The 22,510-nt window shown below is 47.0% G+C and overlaps 1 protein-coding gene across 4 annotated transcripts in view; it reads left to right on the top strand.

The window, feature by feature from the left end:
• The window catches only part of DPF2 (double PHD fingers 2), a 40,188-nt gene that overhangs the window by 12,091 nt on the left and 5,587 nt on the right, over positions 1-22,510 (top strand). Inside the window, exons 4-11 of one of the 4 annotated variants that reach the window (XM_054034098.1) lie at positions 1,205-1,368; positions 8,641-8,733; positions 11,023-11,101; positions 12,558-12,599; positions 17,597-17,734; positions 19,057-19,185; positions 20,034-20,146; positions 21,216-21,291. In XM_054034098.1, coding sequence (XP_053890073.1) covers positions 1,205-1,368; positions 8,641-8,733; positions 11,023-11,101; positions 12,558-12,599; positions 17,597-17,734; positions 19,057-19,185; positions 20,034-20,146; positions 21,216-21,291 — 834 coding nt within the window. Of the gene's footprint in view, positions 1-1,204; positions 1,369-8,640; positions 8,734-11,022; positions 11,102-12,557; positions 12,600-17,596; positions 17,735-19,056; positions 19,186-20,033; positions 20,147-21,209; positions 21,292-22,510 lie in introns of all 4 variants that reach the window. The other 3 variants (XM_054034097.1, XM_054034100.1, XM_054034099.1) reach the window with 3 other exon arrangements.

The raw sequence follows: 22,510 nt of genomic DNA, 5'->3' as shown, positions 1-22,510 counted from the left end.
GAGCTGTTTCGCCTGAGGTTATTTCCTGTGATATTAGGGAGTGGTCTCAATGACCCAGGAGGTGGTCCCTTCCAGTTCTGTGTTCATATGTTCCTCTCTCGGGTTAACAATGCAGCCTCACCCATGTCACATCCATACTCTGCATAGAGCATGGTCAGAAATAACCTCTTGGCACTACTGAGCTCCATAAATGCCACAGTTACACCAACTGGGGTAGAAATCATCCATTGTTGGCACTGTATGGGTTGTGGCATTTGTGGCTGAGCTCTACTTAGCGAGAACTTGAGCAGTCAACTGCTAGCTCTACTCACCTGAGCTGCTCCTATGGGCAGCTGATTTGGGACCATTGCAGGAGCAGGGAGGGAATGTATGTTTGAAGAAGATGCCTGTTGCTTTACCCCACATGGACACTTTTTCAGTGGGGAATTGGAGTAGATCAGTGTTCTGCAGCTTTCTCCAGTTTTTTACCCCATGGCTCTCTAGACCAGTGTGGTATCCCCCAGGTTTGGGAAGCACCAAGGTAGGATAAACATAGATATCCACTGTCCTTTGGGATGTAAGCCAACTACTAAGCATCTGGTCTTGGGAAAAATACCCCTCCCTAATAAATGTTGTTGCAGAATTGCGTATTTTGGAGGGAGTACATCTTCTTTAGGAACACCTGTTGATGGCTGGTATTGGAGAGATGATACTAGTCTAGATGGGCTCATTGGTTTTGTCTAGCATTGTGGGATAGGGGGTGGGGTACCAGGCTAGATGGGTCCATTGGTTTGATTCAGCATTACAGGGAGTAGAAGGGTAGCAGGCTAGACTGACCCATTCTTCTGATCCAGTGCAGTTGGATGGTGGAGATACCAGAGAAAATGGTTCTGGGCATGGCAGGTAGCTCATGATACTGGACTAGAGGAACTGTAATGATATTTTCAGAGTGCCAGTGCAGTTCAAGGTCCCATCTGTGCTACAGAATCAATTGTATCGCAGGACCCAGTTGCAACATTCCTGATACCTGACATGATAACTCTGTCCCACAATGTAGACAGGTCCTAACTACATCTCCAAATTGTGCTAATGCCTTGGATGTGTTTTCTCTCTTGCATGCAATTAGTTGATTTGGTGGTGTAGTTGTGACCTAGTAGCATGGAGAACCTGCTTGACTTCTGCTTTTTTTAGCTCTTGACTATAGTTTTCTTTCCCCTTTCTACAGACACTGATCAGACCTTAAAGAAAGAGGGGCTGATCTCCCAGGATGGCAGCAGCCTGGAGGCCCTCCTAAGGACTGACCCCCTGGAGAAACGCAGCCTGCCAGACCCGCGCAACGATGATGACAGCCTCAGCGAGTTCCCTGTCACCAACAGCCGTGCGCGGAAGGTACGGCAGAGAGAGGGCGTTCTCCCCTATGTTGCAAGAGGGAGCTTCATGGTAAAACACAAATGTCTCACTTTTAAAGACAAACAAAACACACTCTTTCCTCCCCCTGCCCCGTTTTTTCTCTTGTTAGGCCCCTCTCCGGCTGCTGCTTTTGTGGTTGGGGGTGTGTGTGTGTGTCTTTTGGCGGAGGATGAAGGCCTGGATCTAGAAGGGAGCCACTGAGCACTCAAAATTTTGAACCCCTGGTGGGAGCCTGTCATTGGGTGTGGGGAGCAGAAGGTAACAGTGGCAGACCAGGAAGCCAGGAGTGCAGTGAACTATTGGATTTGCTTTCTGGTGGTAGAAAAAGAAAACTTTCATTTTATCTGGGCCCCATTTTGGCCTAATAGAGAGGATGCATGGGTAGGGCACTGGCTGGGGACTTGGGAGACCTGGGTTCTGTTCCTGGCTCTGCCACTGACTCTGCTATATTAGAGTTAGCTACTATTATTACTATGAATTTATTACTGCTGTTGCCCTGACTATCAGTGGAGGTGGGACGTAGTATAAGAGCAATATGGAGTAGTGGGTAGAGCACTGATCTGGGACTTGGGAAGACTGTTCTGTTCCTGACTCTGAAACTGGCCTGCTGAGCAGCCTTGGGCAAGTCACTTCAGTGCTCTGTGCCTCAGTTTCCCCAGCTATAAAATGGGGCTAGTGATACTGACCTCCTTTGTAAATTGCTTTGAGATCTGCTGATGAAAAGCGCTATAGAAGCACAAGGTGATGGTGGTAATAATTCAGCTCTGTTATTTTGCATTGGCCCAAAGTTTTAGCTTGCAGGTTCTCAGCCCCTAGCAGCTTAAAAGAAAAGTGGGGTAAGGAAGGAGCTGACATCAATTAAAGCACACTATCATGGACTGTACCATGCTCTGACTCCCCCCTTGACCCCACTGCCTTTTGCCTCCTAAACAACAAAGTTTCAGTACAGGGAACCCTGCAGTGATTTTTTGCTCTGTTTCGGGATGTCTGCAGAGAAATAAATGTTCCCATTTCCTGGGAGCAAGCAAGGAAATTACAAAGCACCCTCTAAAAAAGATCTGTTTAAAACCTTTCCATTGTTACCAGTCAGAGCATTTGTGTAATCTGCAGCAAGGGCGGAGTTGTAATTTTAAGAGATCTGCAAAAGGAGAATAAGAACTGTGCTCATGTGGCTTAGTTTATTTTTTTTTTTTGGGGGGGGGGGCTGGGCTGGGTTATGATGGAAAAAGATCCCTGAAAGGGATTATTTTTTACATTACAAATTTGGGTGTGTGTATGTATTTACAGGGCCCTCATCATCATAGTATCGGTTTGCCCCAAAGAGCCTCATACTTCGGTAAATGGTAGCTCTGCTCTTCCTTGTTGGATACAAATAATCCAGCTGACAGTCTAAATTGCTGCACAGCTGCCTATTAAGCCCCGCGCAGGGGCTCAGGGCCATGGTGGGGAGAGGTGCCCCTCCCCGCCGGCCCCAGCGTGGAGCTGCCATGGCGGGGAGAGGGCTGGGGGGGAGTCCTCTCCCCTCACTGTAGCCCCTGGGCAGCCTGCACCCCAAACCCCTTATCCTTGGTCCCACCCCAAAGCCTGCAGCCCCAGCCAGAGCCCTCACCAACCCTCTGCCCCAGCTCTGAGCCCCCTTCTGTACCCTGAACCCCTCATCCCTGGCCCCACCACATGAATTTTGTTATGTGCGCCAATATGAAGGTGATATGTCACACATCACCTCCATATTCGTGCACATAATTCATTCTGCACATGGATGTAAAAAATTAGAGGGAACACTGCTGACAGTAGGGCTACTGCCTACTTCATGATGTTACCATTTTTTTATAACTGATAAAGAGCATGTTAAAAAGTAATTAGGGCTTTTAGTCATTCATTGCCTAGGATTAAGTAATTGGAAACCACTTTCCATTCCACCCCTGTTCTCCCTTTTATTTCTTTTGGAGCCCAGGTTGGTGATTTGTTGTTTTGTGTTTGTTGTCTCAAGCAGAAGCCCTGTGACTGTAGTCACTACTTTACTTCCCACCTGTGGGCACAAGTTCAATCTGCAACTGATTGCTGCAGTCCTGACTAACATGGCTGTGGTGCAACAGCAATTAATCCCACCTTTGTGGTAACGTTAGGATGTTCACTCGGTGCTTAAGTTGATTAATTCTTGCAGCCTTATTTTATGGGGAGCCATGTGTACTAGGTTTTATATTTATAGATACTTGTGCAGCCAGACTTGTTCGTTTCTTTTGAAGTGAGTTTTTTGGCTTGGAGCTGGTGCACCTTGTGTGAATTCTTCAGTGGATAATACTTGATCCAAGTTTATGGAAGCCCTTTATGAGAACAAGCCCTCACTATACCCATGTAAGGGTAGATAAGAGGTGGCTATGTTATTATAATAATATCATCTAGCTCTTACATAGCACTATTTTCACTCCTGGGCTCATGACAACTCACTGCTACGTCCTTGGTCGGGTACCGAAGACAAAAGGGTTTTATTTAACAATCACCACCTTCAGGCAGGGCATTATTTGTACTAGTCTTACTCAGTACCCAGAGGCAAGACAGGTAGCAAATCAAAACTGTAGTCCTGTGTCAAGCCTACCTTTCTTCAGGGAGGCTCTGGCAGGCAGCCATCTCTAGTCAGTTCCTGGCCCAAGCCAGACTTCTCTTACAGAGTGAGAGCTGGGAGGTCTGCTCTCCTTCCCATCCAGCTCCCAGCAGAGCTGGGCTTTTCCCTTTTAACTCCTCCCTCTGAGACTGACACCTATTGCAGATATAGCAGAGGGGGCTGACTGAGCCTACAGCAGCTCATTAACCTTTTCCTGGCAATGTGGGATTTGTGTGCCTCATTGCAAGCACCTGTCATCAGTAGATCACAAAATGGGGTACTTTCATCCACCCCTCACATGCAGCCATCTCTGGCATGGAATGCAGTGGCTGTTTACAAAACTTTAGCGCGGGAGCAAAGAACACTGTATCCAAATGAAACTGCAAGGGGATTAAGTGAGGCAGAATGGAATTAGCCAGGATATCACCCTTATTGTTATACAAAGTTCCATGGGACCTGTAATGCCCCATAAGCAATGGGAATTTTATTTTCCTTGTCATCTGAAAAATGGTAACTCTGTGCCTCCTTCTGGGGGGTTTGGGGTCAGTAGCACTAATGTGGAGGAATACCCTCTGCTGAGTCGCCCACACTGTTCCTTTCACACAGCAGTGCCCTGGTATCTTACTGAGGCACTGGGATCAGCACTGACTTGGAGGAGGGCTCTCTACTGAGTTGCCCTCACTACTCATTGTAGCACTTTGTGCTCACTAATGTGTCCCTCACTGTTGTATCAGATATGGTGTTTCTATGCTTTGGAGCTCTACTGTTCAGGTATTGCCCTTGCTGATGTTATCTGATGCGCATTCGTTCACAGCGCAAGATGGCCAGCCTACAAGAACCTTGGGGTTGGTACTTCTGTTTGCCTCTGCAAAAAGGAGGTATGGGGTTCAAACCTTCCATCATAGTCTGGGTTGATTGATTCCATAGCTGTGGCGTGATGCTGGGGTGGATGAGGTGGTGTCATGCTTTGAATTACATTACACCAAAGTTCCTTTCTTCCTAATCTCTGCATCATCCCTCACCTCTTTAAGATGAGGATACTAAGCCCTGTGTCCTAGCCCATGCTCCCACTTGCTGTATAGCATGTTAAAAATAACAAAAGTAATACCTAGCTCTTGTAGAGCATGTTTCATCAGTATTACTTTACAGAGGAGGTAAGTATCAGGATTCCCATTTTACAGGTAGGGAAACTGAGGCACAGAGTTGAAGGGACTGGCCCAAGATCACCCAGCAGGTCGGAGCAGAGCTGAGAATAGAACCCTGAGTCCTAGTCCAGTGCTCTCTCCACTAGGTGGCTCTGACCAGAGTCCAGGGCTGCCTGTGAGCTGTAGCAGCATGTGTAAGGCTCCTCTGTTAACTTGTGCAATCACTACAATGCTGTGTTTAATCCTGCTGTCTTGTGAAGTTAAGATCCTGGGAATCCTAGAGTCTCCCTCTATTTTGTTAAAGATTTCTCCGCTTCCCCACCCCAATTGCAAATTAACTTTGGGTTCTAGGAATCTTTTTCCCATAAGGGGCGAGGAATTTGCTGTGAAATGTAAATGAGGCCCTCAAAGCCACAGGGGGCTCTGCTCTTCGTCATCTCCTATTGAACTGCTGAATCTATATTAAATGCATTGGCCGACCTCCAGGAACGTCTCACATACCAGGGCCCTACAAGCCTAGTAAGGATTGGAGCTGAATAGAGAGAATGTCTTCAGCATGCATTTTGTTCTTATCCGTTACCCCATCGTCAGACTAATTTTTGTGGAAGGAGGGTTCGGGGTGGGAATTTTCCAGCTGTAAATTTTGCAGATTTACATGTGTAAAACTGCTTCCACCTCTGCCTGGGTATTTTTTTGCATAATTGTCTTGGGCATTCCTTTGTGATCCAGTGAGAAGGGATTGTTTAGTGGATTTGAATATCAGGTTGGCAATAACTTCCTTGGTTCAGTACCGATGCAATGCATTGCCGTAAATGTTCCAGTTTCATGGGTCTCGGTTACCAGAGCAAATTATAATGATTACTACTAGTTATTATTTCGGTTGCTGTAGGCCAACTAAAAGCTTGGCCCCAGTGCTATGCACTGAACAAACATACAAAAGGAGTCAGTTCCTGCACTGAAGAGCTTAAACAGAGGCATCAAGAGGGGATGAGGCTTGGCCAAAGTCACACAGTAGGTCAGTGGAATAAGACTACGAGTCTCCTGATTCCAGTGCTCTATCTACTTGGCTGCACTGCAGAGCAACTATTTTAAACAGCCTTAGAGGAAGACTTGCTGGAAGTACATGTTAAAATCCCAGTAGGGTTGGCTCTGTTCTTTATCCTTCTTGGGCAGATAAATTGAGTTGTATACAGTACAGACTTTAAATTCCAAAATATTTTCTGGTCACAAAATATCCTATGGCTCTTTCCATAAGAGTTGAGGTCTTTGGTCAAATTCCAATTCTCCCTCCTGGATTCCCAATACATTTTCAGGCAGATGCATTCTTACTCTTGTCCTAAACTGTTGGGGTTGGTTAGTGTAAATTAGGAGTAACTCCAGATGGAAATTGGTGGGCTGGTGTGAAACTGATATCACAGTAACCAAGGCAACTGCACTTCTGACTCCTTTATGGCCTGGCCTAGGACATCTCCACTCAGGTCTTGACCCATTTCCTTTCTTGGGGCAGGCACCTGCATTCCTCTCCCTTCTTTCTGGAAATTTAAGCTACAATTTCCTCCTGAAACTCACTCTGATCACCATAGCAAGTTGAAGTTTAGTTCAGCTCTTGCTGTCCCTCACTACAGAGAAAACATATCTTGAAAACCATAAATAGCTTATACCCATGCTGTTTTACCAGGTGTTATCCATCTTCCACATGGAAACCCTGGTAGGTTTCAAGGTCCCTCAAACAGCTCATCAGGGTTTGTTCCTCTTGGGTCTAAGAGCTGACGTGAAACTATAATCAGTAAGAGACACCCACACCCATACCCCACCCGGCTGTCCATCCATTCTGTACATTTCTCAGTTCTTTGTCTGTTGGTTCTCAGGAACCTGTGAAAACCAGTCTCTGCAGTTTCCCCCCATGCTATGGGGATCTTTAGAGATTTGCAGTAATTATCCCTTAATGTTGTTAGTTTCTGATAGTTCATTTATGCTTAGTGACTTCCCCTCAGTCACTGTACTGCTTGTCTTGTTTCAAGAGAAAAGTTTAACCCCTTCAAACCTGGTAGGCAACAATATAAGGTGAGAGAGGAAATTCAGTCATACATTCTTTGATAAAAATAAATCAGAAGTTTCCCAGTTCTCCACAATCAGAATCTGCGTTCCATCGCAGAGACAGCTGCAACTTAGTGTTGTGTGAAGCAGTCCCCCTCTGTGGACCATATAGGGACAAAAGGTGCTAGAGAAATGTATTATCACGGGAACTTCAGTGTAAACAATGTTTTTCTTTCTAGGCTTTTATACAGCACTCTTTACTATGGTGGCTGTGTTATACATCCTTTGCATGGGACACTCTTTTTTTCCCTTCCTTGTATCACAGCAACATCCAGAGGCCTCATCAGGGCCCCATTCTCCCAGGTGTTGTGCACATATTGTGTTAGGTAATGGGACAATTTCTATTTGAAAAGTTCTATATAGACAAGACAGGCAAAGGGTTGGGTCGAAAGTATTATCCCCATTTCACTGATAGGGAACTGAGGCACCAAGAGATTAAGGCCCCAATCTAACAAGTGCCTAACTTTAAGACCGTGAGTAGTCTCATTTAATTTGTCATGTAAATAGTGCCTAGGAGCCCGTTGTGCCTGGGCCCTGTACAAATATAGAGCAAAGAAATGTCCCCTGCCCCAAAGAACTTAACTTAACATCTGAGTGTAAGACCAGAGAAAACAGGTGGACACAACAAACGGACTAGGAGAGCACAAGCAAACAATGAGACCATGATGGGTGGTGGTCACAGTAATCCATAATTAGCCACCATTACTTATACTCTGTTTGCTAGCATTAAGTACTTTGGGGATAGCAAAATCTGTTACACATTATATCTTCCCCACTTCCTCCATCCAAACATGCATTAAAGGAGAAGGCATCACTTCTGTGTCTCTTCCTCTAATGGTGAGAATAGAGAATCTGCTCCATAGTAATTCATTTTTCTCTTCTACTCCCCTAGCAGGACCTTTTGTAGGACCTTCCCCAGTAGCTCCCAGTTTGGGCTGAGCAGTGTTGCTTGGCACTGCAGTTCTCTCATTACTGAGTCTGTTCTGCAATAAGCTTCTTGGCTATGATGTTTTATGTGCCCCCTGGATTAAATTCCTGCATCTCTTTAAAAATAAATAACTACTTGGTACTTAATTAGCCACACATTCAAAGTTTCATGCTGAATTGGGGACTGAAAGACTCACCCAAGGTCCTTAGTGGATCCAGGAGCTGAGAGCCAGGTCTCCTGAATCACAGCCTGGTTCTGTAATCACAAGACCAGCCTTCTCTTTGGTGTGGTTGGGAGTAAAATGTACCTGAAAATTCCCACCCCCTCATATATGCCACATACTCCTCCGTATGTGTTTGTAGCTTCTGGTGGACATCCCTCAGCCAATTTCTAACATCACTGTCCATTCTCCATTTCTTTCTTTCCCCAAACCATGCCAAGTTTTTTTCCCCCTACAATAAACCCTCTCCCCTCTACAGCGGATCCTTGAACCTGATGACTTCCTGGATGATCTGGATGATGAAGACTATGAAGAGGATACGCCAAAGCGACGAGGCAAGGGCAAAGCCAAGGTAATGCCAGCTGGGTGAGTTATGGTGCTGTGGGTTGTCCTGGTTCTGTCTCGCTGGGCCCAGCCTAGTGACTGTGCTGAGTCTACCCTATGAATTTCTCCTGAAGACTGATATACCAATGTTCGCTGTAAAGGCCTGTCACCATTCATGCTTGTGATCATGTTTTAAGCCATATTCAATACTACATATATCCACAGCCAACATGGTTACAGAACAACGTTGCCACAGTGTTAAGAAATGGGGGCTGGGATTTCCAAAGAAGCCTAGGGGAACTCAGCTGAATTTCAATGGGATTTGGGTACCTGGCTCCCTGCTTTGAAAACCCTAGCCTGGTTGCCCAACCCTTCCCAAACCTCCCCCTCCCCCCACTGTCTCACTACCACTGGTGCTAGCAATGCCAAGAGCGTGGTGTAGACAGCACCATGTGCATTTTTGCCATCATGTCATCAGATAGGGTCTAGATGATGCAGCAGCTGAAATGTCCACTGGAGTTGCACTGATGCAGGCAGGACACACTTACTACAGTCTCACAGTAGACCAGTCAGGAGAGCCCTGAAGCAGTTTCTCAAATGCTGCTGCAGTGTTGCCTGGAAATAATTTAATGAGAACCCACCTGTGGGTTAGATCTTCTGGGTGATTACTACTGCTGGTTCACTTCTTTTTCAGTTCCATAGACTTTAAGGCCAGAAGGAACTATTAGATCATCTAGTCTGACCTCCTATATAGCACAGGCTATTAAATTTCAGCCAGTCATCCCTGCAGTAGCCACATTGACTTCAGTTAAACCAAAGCATTTTAGTCCTCAGGAAACTAAACTGTTGTGTGTTCCAGGAGAGAGTGAGGTGCCACCAATGCTTAATGGTAGGGAATTAATTAGGTGAGACATGTCCAGATGATCCTGGTAGATGATCCATCCTGCATCCCGCAGAGGAAGATGAAAACCTCCTGAAGTCCCTTGCTGTCTGTCCTGGGGGAAGATGCCTTCCCAACCCCAAATCTGATGATCAGTTAGACCCTGAACATTTGGGCAAGACACATCAGCCAGGCGTGAAAGACACAGGATCCTTTGAACCATCTCGGAGTACCAGTCCACGCCAATGGGTATCCTCCAGTGGCTGATATCAGAAAAAGATGGAAGAAAACCAAAATAGATTATTGTATATCGGGGGGGAAAAAAATCCTTCCTAACCCATGCAGGGCTGAAGCATGAGATTAGAGAATAGTCATTATTATATTATCACAGTCTGTCTGTCATGTTCAGAAAATGGGAGAAATCTCTCAAGGGATAGTCAGTCTCTGGTAGCTGGGCTGGGTCAACTGGATAAATAACCACATCTTAGTTCACTTTAATGTGGTTCTTTGAATTTCCTGAGAAAATCTCTGATTGTTTTAATCTGAGACCCACTTTGTGTTGGTCTCCAAGGCCTGTTCTTGCCTGGCATGTGATCTACTTGGATGTATAAATAGGGGAGTATTAAGTAGGAGGGAGGTGATTTTACCTCTCTGTATGGCATTGGTGAGACCAATACTGGAATACTGTGTCCAGTTCTAGTGTCTAAACTTTAAAAAGGCTATTGAAAAATTGGAGAGGGTGCAGAAAAGAGCCACAAAAATGACTTGAGAGCTGGAGAAAATGCATGGAGAGACTTAGGGTATGTCTATGCTACAATTAAACACCTGTGGCTGGTCCAAGTCAGCTGAATCAGACTTGCGGGGCTTAGTGTGTATACGTCCTTTACAGGGAGAAAATCCCAGTTTACTAAAGGGGTCTGTAACCTAGTGGAGAAAGGCAGAACAAGAACCAATGTCTGGATGTTAAAGCCAGACAAATTCATATTGGAAATAAGGTACACGTTTTTCACAGAGAGAGTGGTTAACTGTTGAACAAACTCTCAGGGGAAGTGGGGGATTCTCCATCTCTTGGTGTCTGCAAATCCAGACTGGATACCTTTCTGGAAGAAGCTTTAGCAAAACCCAAGGATTGAGCCCAATAACTTGTGTAATTGGCCAGAATTCTCCAGCCTGAGTTACACAGGTCAGACTAGATGATCTAATGGGCCATTCTGGCCTTAAAATCTATAAATTATCTCAGGCAAAGACCACTAAGGGGCGCTATTTGACTTTATTCAAGCAGATTAGTTATTTTGTTATCTTAACTACAGGCATGCAGGAGCCCCTTTGACTAGTCCCTTATGGACTGTCAGCTAGTTTGGTGGCATAAGAATTACTAAATTCTAGAAGCAAATGTCTTGGCTACAGCACTTTACTGATAGGATTTCTGCTTCCCAGGGTAAAGGCGTCAGTGGTGCTCGGAAGAAGCTGGATGCAGCCATATTAGAAGATAGAGATAAACCTTATGCCTGCGACAGTGAGTATGAAAAGCGCTTGTCTCCCTGTAGTCTGTACTCTGGGACCAAGCTGTCTCCAATGTATTTGCTTTTGGAGTGAGCGGTGAAGGGAACGGTGTTCCAGGATCCATTGGGGGCAGGATGGGATTTTTGCAGGGGTGTCATAGTCACTCAAAATGAAGGTGGATCTGAGACTATTTCAGAGGACTTGTAAGTTTCCCCCTTTCTTTGTTTTTACTGGAGCTGTGGCCCTAATCCAGATCTGTCATTTTTGCTGGGTGCGCAGAATCCAGTTTTTTTTCCCCCCCGCTGGAAAGGACACGTGATATCTGGCATTGGGGGCAGGGGGCAGGTTCTCCCACTCCAGCAGAATCTTCACTAAGCAAGGAGGCCATTGCAGATGTCTGGACTGCATGAAACGGCTGGTCACTCCGTTTGCATTCTCGCAACACTTTAGCCTGCACCACAGGTGTGAGCGGCATTTCTGGCAGCAGTGCCAACATATTACTTTTTTGTTCAGCTGCAAGGAGCTGTCCGAGCTCCATATTAATGTCCAGCCAGGGTCTCTGAATCTAATGGTGAGAATTGCCTCTTGACTGTATGGGTATGAGTAGTGGGGAGAATGAACACAGAGGTCTCATTCCCACTAACCAGGGTTCCTGTCTTTGATTTCTAGGTTCAGTCTGTTTTATGGGCCTGGAAAAGCCCAACCCACCCTTCCCTATGCTATGCAATACATGACTCAGCTATCTGTTTGCTGCAGGGTTTGTGGAATCCAATTACTTTGTCCTCTCCCTCTTCTCAGACCTCATAGTTCAACTGGAGGGCAGGGATCAATTCTGTCCTACTGGAGATATAGTCGCTGCTTTGATGATTGTTGTCCTAAAGACCTTTTGGTCCATGCTCTGGCCACGAAACATGAGTTTCATGCCACACTTGTGGTATGGGAGAGCTAATTTATCTCTAATGGGATTCAATTTCAATAATTTTATTGGCAACAGAAAGGCATACTAGCCCTGCTGGGAATGAATACATCAAGCGCGTGTCTAGGGCAAGTAAATGGGATTTCTGTGACGTCCCTGTTGTGCGTTACTCCGTTTCTGATTTGGTAGCAGCCACTAAGTCCCCCAAGAACTCATCCCATGCTGCCCGTTGCAGAGTTCTATGCTGCTGTTTCCTTCCTTGCTGTCAGTGGGAATGCCACTGGAAAAGCTTAAGCAGCCCAAGGGGGCGGCTATTCCTGTGATTCTGAACTTTAAATTGGCAAAAGAATGTACAAAATCCTGAGTTTTTGCAGTTACTTCTCTCTCTCCTTCCTACTGTCCTGGTAGAATTGTCACTAGTTTTTTAAGAAAACTAAGCAGTATTTTTTTCTATTTTCTCCTTTTTAAAATCACTCTGCTCTCTGTTGCTTGCCATGTGTGTGACCTATGGTGTGTTCACCTTTTTTCTCATTATTCTCTTTCTGTATTTCAGATAGTTACAAACAAAAGCATACCTTGAAACCTCCCGACCGAGGTAGTCCATTCTCTCTGTCTGCTTTTTTTATTTCCTCCTGACTTTGTTCTCCTGGAATGTTAGTTTTAAAGACTCTTTGGAGTGGGGTCGCAATCCAGAGCACCAAGAAAAATCAAACCAAACCGCCACCACAGTTGGCACTGATTGGCTCTCCTGCTGCCTGAGAGGCCATGGATTGAACGGGCCATGGAGATTGAGCTTCTCCTTTCACTTTGGCCATGGTTTTCAAACCTGACTGTTAATCTTGGGTTGCCCATCCTGAGAGCCCTTATTAAAGGGACCTGATTTGCAGAACATTACACTAAACAGGGACCAGACTCAATGAACCAAGAGGTCCTCCTATCTCAGGCAGCCCTGTCACGTTAGCCTGATCGTAAACTTATCAAGTTCCCTCGTCAGACTAGTTGTTTTTCAGAGGGCAGGCCCATGTACTTGCTGAAAATCAGGCCCCTCAGAGATGTCTCAAACGGGGCACCCAAAATTGTGAGTTGCTTTTGAAAATCTTCCCTCTTGCCCACAGTGCAGGGAGAAATTTGCCCAGCTGTTCTTGGTGCTGTGGATGCAAAGAGGCCTCACTGTCTTGGGATGTCAATCTGGCCCTTTTCGTCAGCAGTAAATTCACGTGACCAATTCAAACCCACTCTGGAATGGCCGAGGCATGACTCTTTTCCTTCAAGGAATGCCAAAGTGTATTGCTACTGGAATAGGCACTGTGCTTTTACTGTCAGAACCTGGCCATGCCAGACTCTGGATTGAAGGTCAAAGGTTATCAGCTGCCATTGAGATTTTGGCTCAAATATATGTACTTTATTTATTTAAAAAAAAAAAAGCATGATTTCTCTCCCTCTGTGATGATGATGATGATGGCTAGGCCTCCTCTGAAACATAAGGACCGTCTTTATTCTAGGGGTTCTGGGTTATCACCGGGGATGCCTTTTGGGAAATGGAGATGTTATGGGTCCATTAAAACTGCAAGATGTTTGAATGAATGACATCATGGGGGGTTGGGGGTTTTGACCATTGTCCTCAGAATTCTGAAGGGGGTGGGACGGCTTGAACCAGTCCCCGTTGGCTGCTGTAGCAATGCCGCCTGGCCTGGCCAGGACACCAGTGACACATGCCCAGCTAGTAAATGATGGTGTAATAAGAGTCAAATTGGTTTTTCCTTATGCTGCCATTCTGCCTCTTAGCTCAGACTTATGGTGGCTTTTTCGACTCACTGGGCTCCTGTGCTTCCTAGCTAATATGCTACCCCATCTCGCTTAAGCTGCACCTGCACGGCTCTGCCAAATGCTTCCCTTTTCTTCCACAGCCGGGATTAGATATTAATGCAACACCAGATCCAAAAGGCTCTTGGGCAAGCCAGTGCGTTGGCTGGGGCTCTGGAATTTGCAGGCTCTGTTAAATATTTGATGGGAAAGTTATGGGTCTGCAATTTTCTGCAACAGTGCATACTTCAGTGACCTCATTAAACTCCTCACATGGGGCCTGATCACCCATCATTTGTTACATGGCATCTGTGGTGAAGAGAAATTCAGTGTATGGGCTCTCCTACCCATCCCCAGCCACCTCATTGCTAGTCCTCTGCTGCCTCTGTTTTCTGTGGTGCAACAGTATTGTCTGACGTCTTGGCTGTAACCAGAACCCGTAGGGCTCTAGTCCTACCTCCAGGAAGGGTGAGTGGTGGTCTAGTGGGTTGGAGTGGGGAGGGGAGGAGGAGTCAGGCTTCCTAGCTCCAGGAGGGGAGTGGGATATAGTGGTTAGAACAAAGGGGGGGTGGAAGTAAGGACTCCTGGGTTCTGCTTCAGACTCTGCCTTGGAGATTCTGCATGATCTTGGCAAGAGTCTTAATTTCTGTTATCTATAAAGTGGTGGATAAATATCCCCCTTTGTCAAGTGCTTTGGGGTCTTTGAATGAAATATGCAGAATAAGAATAGACGTTTTAATTCTCATTGACATGACTATTAAATACCTAAAATGTGGTATCGCCTAGACTAGAGGCCAGCCATCGAGAAGCTAACCATAACCCTGGCTTTCCCAATGACTGCTCAGAGTCCAATTCCATTCCATCCAAGCCAGCATGTGCAAGATCCCGGCCACAGCAGAAGTATCCAGAGAACAGTGCTGCTGGAGGAGCTAGCCCAGCCTGGCTTGTACTTGTGTTTACACAGAGCTAAGAGAGTAATAATTCCCTTTGGCAAATGGGCTTTTCAATCGCTATGTAAATTGACTGTGGCTTAAAGTGGTTTTAGAAGGATTTGTCTTTTTTCCCCTTTCTTTGCTAGATCCAAGTCTTCCGTTAAATAACCAAGAGGCTTGGGATTTCCCTTGTCCCCAGCTTTGCTTTTCTGGGTAAATCTTGGCAAGCCCAAATTAATCCATCCCTCTCCAAGACCCAGTTTAAGCTTCATTGCTTTTCTGCCCTGCCTCTCTCCTCCTTGTTATCCAGCCAGGACTCCATTCCCACCCACTAGCAAGCTTGGGTGATAGGGATTTTGAGTAAAGTTATCCAAAGCAACTAAGTGCCTTAGGAGCCTAAGGCATGGCCTGCACTGAAAAGTATTTCTGGTATAGCTATGTCCATTAGAAGTGTGACCCACCCTTACCCCCCCCAACCAACAAGCTGTGCCAATAAAATCCTTAGTGTAGACACACTATACCAGCAAAAAAATCCTAGCTTATTTCATTCGAGGACTTAGTATAAGTTATACTGTCAAAAGAACTTTTGTGTGTGTGTGTGGTGTGGTGGTATAGGGTGCATCTCCACTAAAGCCCATGTCTACGCTGGGAGTGCTTTACTGGTATTCTTCCCCCTCCCCAGTTTTGTTTCAAGCAGAATGTAATAGATATAATGCACACCAGCTGTCTCAGAGTGGGGCTAGGACACCAAACCCCCTTACCACCAGTTTGAATCCAGTCTGGGTCATTGTGACTGAAAACAGTCCTCATCTGACTGTGGTTGGGAGGCCAACGTATGAAACAAGTTGAGTGGTTTTTCAGTCCATATACTACATTGACAAATCGCTCCTAGCGTGGACAGCGCTATCCCAGCACAGTAAAACCAATACGCACACCCAGATTCCCCCTGAACAAAACAAGCTGTATTGGTAAAAGTGCGGCTTTGCTGGTTTGATGACACTAGGGACTTCTGCCAGCACAGCTTTGTCAGTCGGTGATCTCTGCTCTTTGTATTGCTGACTGACAGCTATTATGCCGGTCGAAATCCCTAGTGTAGACCTGGCCTAGGGAGGGGTTGCTGATGTAGCTCTATTGATAGAGCTGCTCTGACAAACCCTCTATAGTGGGCACAATGCCTAAGCCCTGGTTCAAAAGTGACTTAGGGAAGCCAAGTCTCATTGAAGCTCAGTGGGATTTAGGCTCTTCTCAGAACTCTTCTGAACATTTTGCTTACTGCCCTTCTGCCTCAGCTGCTTGGTGGCATCGATAATTGGGATTTGGGGGGTTTGTCTCACTGGGTTAAGTGGGAGAAGGCCAAGTTAGGGATCTTTGCATGCAAGGGAGATCCTCTACTGTGGCTCAGCTTCCATCTCCAAGGCAAATGAGAGCAGGCTAGGGGGAATGCTTTAATTTTCACTAGCTTGGCATGATCCCTGAGGAACCATGTGCCAGCTGGGGTTGGCAGCAGCACATCATGCTCCAGCCACTCCTCAGACAGACAGACCCCTATGCTGGGAACTGCAAAGAGGGAGGCATAAGAGTCAGCTCTGGCTACTGAGGGGTTCCCTGGCTGTAGACTTGTAGGAGGTTCCCACTCCAGTAGCACAAAGGGAGTGGATAGCAACAGAAAACCTGTTGTCTGTCCCTACCCCCACCCCCAATTCTGTTTAAGCAAGGTGTAATTGCTATAATGGCTATCAGGTGGCTCAGGATGGGGGGTAGAATACGAGCCCCTCACTGCCAGCTCAGCAGTTCAAATACAGCCTAGGTTGTTGGTGATGACCAAGAGCAGCTACCATCTGACTGCTGATTGTTCGCTAGTACATGAATTGAGTCAGGTTGGTCTCAGACCAGTTCCCAGTGGTGCCCACCTCTCAGAAGCCTTCTGTTGACACTGAGAGGCCAGTGGATATGCCATGAAGACTGACAGCTCATTTTGCCACCCCACAGTGGTGGGGAAGTCCCTCTACAGTAGGACTTGTCCTGGCTGTTTTGTGGCCAGAGGGTGTGGGAGAAACTTGCGCTGATGCTGTCTGCGCTGTGCCTGTTCTGTGGGCTTTGATCTCTGAGGCTGCCATTCTGTTACCAAACAATGTCAGAGGTAAATGGTAAGAAAGGAACGCAGACCAGGGAGATGGCTTCCGATTCCAGGGGCATCATGCTCTCTACTTCCAGCCCTGCAAGGGAGGTTGGTTTATTGCATGGAAAACAAGCCTTTTCTCTACCTCCTGTGGCTGTAAAGCAGCTGTCTTTTAGGGACAGCAAAGCAGGCAGAGGCAACAGAAGTGTGTGTAGGAGTGTGGGGATAGTGTGGTGTTTGCTTTCTGGGATTCTGTGTGGGATACCTTCAGCTTTGTTCCAGTGTCACTTGATCAGAGAAACCATGCATCCAAAGAGACACCACCTTTTGGGGGCTCAGAATTTCTTAGTTAGGCAGGTTTAAACGCAAGAGAAGATGAGAATTTCCTTCTATGTTTCTTGGCTTGGATTGTTCTGGACAAAGCTTTCCCATCCCCATGAAGATCTGCTGGGCAAGCAGGAGATGTAGGGGAAAAGTAGGAGGATTTATGGCTTACAGTCAACAAGGGTAGAAACGCCCATGGCTTCTCAAGGTCTGGCCAAGCCATGAGTCTGCTGGCTCATGAAGTAGCCTCCTGAAGCCATGTTGGCTGTTGTACACTGTTAAATGCTGTGTCTTCGGGAGGAGGGCGGGTTGGGAAGGGCTGTCACAGGGAGCTGGGGGGTTGCACGTGAGCAGTGATGTGTGTGGCTCAAATGCCTGCCAGGAGCTCAGACCCATCCCCATTTTCTTTTGCAGTCTGTGGGAAGCGTTACAAGAACCGTCCTGGGCTCAGTTACCACTATGCTCACTCCCATCTGGCCGAGGAGGAGGGGGAGGATAAGGAAGATTCGCAGCCCCCGACGCCCGTCTCTCAGAGATCCGAGGAGCAGAAGTGTAAGACCTTTAGCCACTGTCTTGACCCAGTCTCATGCATGTCCTGGCTCTTCTGTAGCCTTTGTTAGAAATGTAGACATAGGGCCAGAGTGTAGTGGTGAGGGAACCAAGACTACAGCTGGGACTCCTGTGGTCTATCCCCACCTCTAGGAGAGAATTGGGGGTCTAGAGGGCTAGAACAAGAGGGGCTCAGAGTCGGGACTCCTTGGTTCTGTCCCTGGCTCTAGGAGCCTAGTGTCTTGGAGAAGGGAGCTGAGACACCTGGGATCCATGGGAACCAATGTAATCTAGGTTGGAGGAATTAGCAGAGCGGTTAGATTAGCCAGCCCACAACTCAGGATTCCTGGATTCTTTTTCTGCCTCTGCCCCCACTAGCTGTGTGTTAGGCGAAACGCTTTCGCTCTCTGTCTGTTTACCTTTACATAACACAGGTAAAAGAACAGTTACCTTTGTCACATGCAGAGTTGAGGCTTTGTGTTTCTAAAGTGCTTTGAGATCCACAAATGAAAGGTACTGCAGAAGTGGATAGAGCCCTGTGCAGATACAAAATTTATATCCGCTTTTTACCTGTGGATATCTGCGGAGTTGCAGGGCTCTAGCAACAAGAAGCGAAACCAGCGGCGAAAGCTAATACACCTCTACCCCGATATAACGCTGTCCTTGGGAGCCAAAAAATCTTACCGTGTTATAGGTGAAACCGCGTTATATCAAACTTGCTTTGATCCGCCGGAGCGCTGCTTTACCGCGTTATACCCGAATTAGTGTTATATCAGGTTGCGTTATATCGGGGTAGAGGTGTATGTGAAAGTGGCTTGCACGCTCTTGGGCAGGAGATGCACACTGCTGCTTGGAAGGGACTCCTGTCCAGGAGTGTGCGAGCTGTTTGCACATGCTAGCATGACCAGGGACTGCTGTTGGTGAACTTTGTGCCCGCCCCAGTGGTCGGGGCTGGGGGCAGTACAGCCATGCTGGAGGAGCTGCCAGGCTGGGCACTGGCTCCTGTGAGTGGCAGCTCGACATGCTGCTGCCGTTCCTGGCCTGGTTGCTGGTCATGGCCCTGTGGGTTTCGCTCATTGTCTCTAGAGCCCTTCATCTCTGCGGATATCAGCTTTATATACATGGATATACATTTTGTATCCATGCAGAGATCTAAAAGTGGATACATTGGCTATGGTGTGATTCCTCTCTGCTGCATCTGGAAGCTTATGTGGGCCAAAGTCCCTGCAGGAATCTCACTGAATGATGTTCTTCTAGGTGTCATTGCTCACTCTAAATAACCTTGTCTCTGTTTGGTGGGCTGGGGTTGGCTCTTCTCCAAACAGCCAAGAAAGGTCCTGATGGCTTGGCTTTGCCCAACAATTACTGTGACTTCTGCCTGGGAGACTCAAAAATCAATAAGAAGACTGGGCACCCGGAGGAGCTGGTGTCATGTTCAGACTGTGGGCGATCAGGTACTTTGATTTGCAATACCTGCATTCAAGAGGCTGGATGCCGGTGATCCAGCGTGAGGTGTTGCTGCTGCTTCATTTCACTGAGTTGGGGTTGTTCTTTATGCTGGCTGCCCTCTTATTTGTCCCATGGGTGGCTGCAGTGATGCATGATGGGACGCTGATGTCTCTCTTGCCCAGAGCCAGGAGCATTTCTGCTCTTTTATTTAAGGCCAATGCAAACTTTTGGCTACCTGGTTTCTTTTGTCCCACCTAAGCCAGCTGAAGGAGGAGACGGGGGACTATGAGTCAGTGCTCCTAGCTTATGTTCCCAGCTTTGGAAGGAGGGGAGAGGGGTCTAATGGGTTAGAGCAAGAGGAGACCTGGGATTCAGGACCTCTAGTTTCCATATACAGTTGTAGAATGAGAAAGGTCTTTAGTGGTTAGAAGAGTGAGAGACTGGAAGTCAGGACTCCTGGGTTCAACCCTTGGCTCTGCCACTGACTGGCTGCGTGACCATGAGCATGTCACTTCCCCTCTCCGTGCTTCAGCATCCCCATCTGTCTGTCTCTTTACCCTGCTCTCCTGTTAGCTGGAGAGCCTTCTCCTCTGCTGTTGTCTGGAGCAGCCTCTCTGTACGTTTCTACTTCCTTCCTTGTCTAGCACTGCTCCTTCTCTATTTCCTCCTCTCTGGGGGCAAGAGCCGTCACCATTGCAGTTGCTGCTATTTGGAAACAACCTCTGTGTATCTTCCTGCCTCCCTATGTTTCATGCTTCTTTTCCATTTCTCTTGCTTCTCTGAACTCTTGCCACTTGTCCAGGCCTGACGTGTCTAACATCCATGTGTGGCTTTGTTTCACCCACTTTCGCAGGGCACCCTTCTTGCCTCCAGTTCACCCCGGTTATGATGGCAGCAGTGAAGACGTACCGTTGGCAGTGCATCGAGTGTAAATGCTGCAACATCTGTGGTACCTCGGAGAATGATGTGAGTACCTTTCGGTGCTGGCAGGATCGACCATGGCAGAGCAAGCTTGACACTTTGGGCATCCCCACCTGCAAATGGGGACCAGCAAGCCTCGAGGGGTACATGTCGTTTGTGTCCAGAAATTATCTCCCCAAGTATTTATCTGCCTACATCTTGCCATGCTGCACAGCGAGAGCAGAAGCTTGCACAGTTTTGGCAGAGGCAGGAGAATAATCTTTGGAATGGAGTTTACTGTGGGAGTTGAAATTCTGAATGGAGACTAGCTGGGAGGTAGGATTATGGATAATGTCCAAGGTAGGCTCTCAGGGAGTGTGTGTTCCAGGCTGGAGTAATGCAGCTTGAGACCTTAGGTGTACCATTACATTGCCCTCTCACCCTAGGTCAGGGGACCTGTTCTACTCTAGCTGGGGAATGTGGCTTCCCCACTGGTTTTGGTAGTTGCTTCTCCCATTACCTAAGGATCTCTGCGGATACAGACAGGCTGTATTGGTTTCACATGTGGCAGCTCCATTCTCAGAGCAATTAATCGCCTCTCTGCAGACTCAGGCGGGCATCACTACATTAGTCACTTACGGAGAAGCTCCATCCTAGACAGCGCTAATGTATCAGGCTCTCTGCAGACTCAGGCAGACGTCTCTGCATCACACTCAGGTCACGCTATCAGAATTTGTTTTGCAGTACCAAAGGGTAGAAAATCAAAACCTGAAATCCTGACCTTTTAACGTGAATCTAAGAGCCAGGACCCTAGGCATGTGAGTATGCCTTGATCCAGCCCTGCAGGTGTTACACAGACCTCTTCAGTGGCTGTTCCACATAGTAATCTACTACTGCTATCAGCTAATGGAGTTACTCTTGTGGCTTGAGTGGTAGAGGCTTATGCTTTTAGTGTCAAATGTGGCAGGTCTAATCCTGAGGAGTTGGTTAGACTCGCATGTCACTATAGCTCTCTCTGTTGTTCTTTGTGGGATGGCAGAATCATGCAGTGATTTGTAAATAGAGCCCTTTTATGAAGCTGTGTTGAATCATCCGAATTTTCCTTTATTTTCCTCCCCCCTCTGCTTAGGACCAGCTGCTCTTCTGTGACGATTGTGATCGTGGGTATCACATGTACTGTCTAACTCCGCCCATGTCAGAGCCACCCGAAGGTAAATGTAGTGCTCCTTGGCCCATTCTTCATCTGTCTCTTTAGAATTCTGATAACTTATATGATTTTGGTTCTGAGTACTAGTGATTGATAGCATTGGGCCACGGCACGGCATGATGCAAGCAGGAAATGTGCAACTTTCTCCCACACGTCTCTGAATCCCATATAACATCCCGTACTATTCTGGGCCTGGCTTCCCTCCCCACCCAGAGCTCTGCCAAGGTCCCTCAAACTTGCTGCATGGCCTCGCTTGCTAGTTCAGCTCTGAGCTCCCTAACACATGTAGCTCTGCTGATCCCCTATGATCCTAACCCACAGATCCCTCTGCTGCCCAAGTCCTTCCCTCCCCTGCCCAGTGCCCTACAGTCCTAATTTGCAGCAGCACCCCCTCTCACTTATTCCAGTCTTGGGTGCCTCTTAAACTGACAAATGTGCTAAGTGGTGTGTGTAGGATCTTGTGGTGAAGGGAACACTGTGCTAAGTGTAGGGTTAGGTTGGGACTCTACTTATTCATATTGTGGATATCCCCTAGGAGGCCCAGTCATGGGACAGAACCTATTATGCTAGATGCTGGACAAATACTCCAAGTTCCCCATAACTTTCCTTGGTTTTCTTAGAGTCCGATTCCAAGTCCAGAAGGGACCACTGTGATCCAACTAGTCTGTCCTTTTGTATCTCATAGGCCATGGGACTATCCTGAATTAGTTGATGTTTGAGATGGAGTAGATCTGTTGGAAAAACATCCTCCCTTTTAAATATCAATATTGGATTTAGATACAAGGGCCAACAAATTCAGACTCGGAGGAAGCAGGTGCAGCTCTCATTGAAATTGATCAGAGATGTTTCTGCTTACATCAGAACCTGTGAAATTCTTTGGTCTGTGTCATGCATGAGGTCAGATTAGATGAGGTCTGTGGACCTCCCTCCCTCAGCCTGCTGTCAAAATAGTCAGATACACTTTCTCCGGGCAGTGCCCTCTCCAGTAAGATCCTCCTAGTACTAAATCATCACTTTCTCTATGCCAACTGGGATGTGGTAGGAATGTCATTAGGCTTCCTGAGGAAGGAAGTATGGGGACTGCATCCTGCCAAGCGTGGAAACATTTCTGCGTTGGTAGCAAAATCAAGAGTACAGTGGCAGAGTCCAGATTTTCCACCAGCCCCACCTTTCCTTGCACAATGCGCTGATTCATGGTTTCAAAGCAAACTGGTTACAGTTGA

This window comes from Malaclemys terrapin, chromosome 7 (genome assembly GCF_027887155.1).
Source record: "Malaclemys terrapin pileata isolate rMalTer1 chromosome 7, rMalTer1.hap1, whole genome shotgun sequence".
Lineage (NCBI taxonomy): Eukaryota > Metazoa > Chordata > Testudines > Emydidae > Malaclemys > Malaclemys terrapin.
This window is presented reverse-complemented; position numbering and strand designations above follow the sequence as displayed.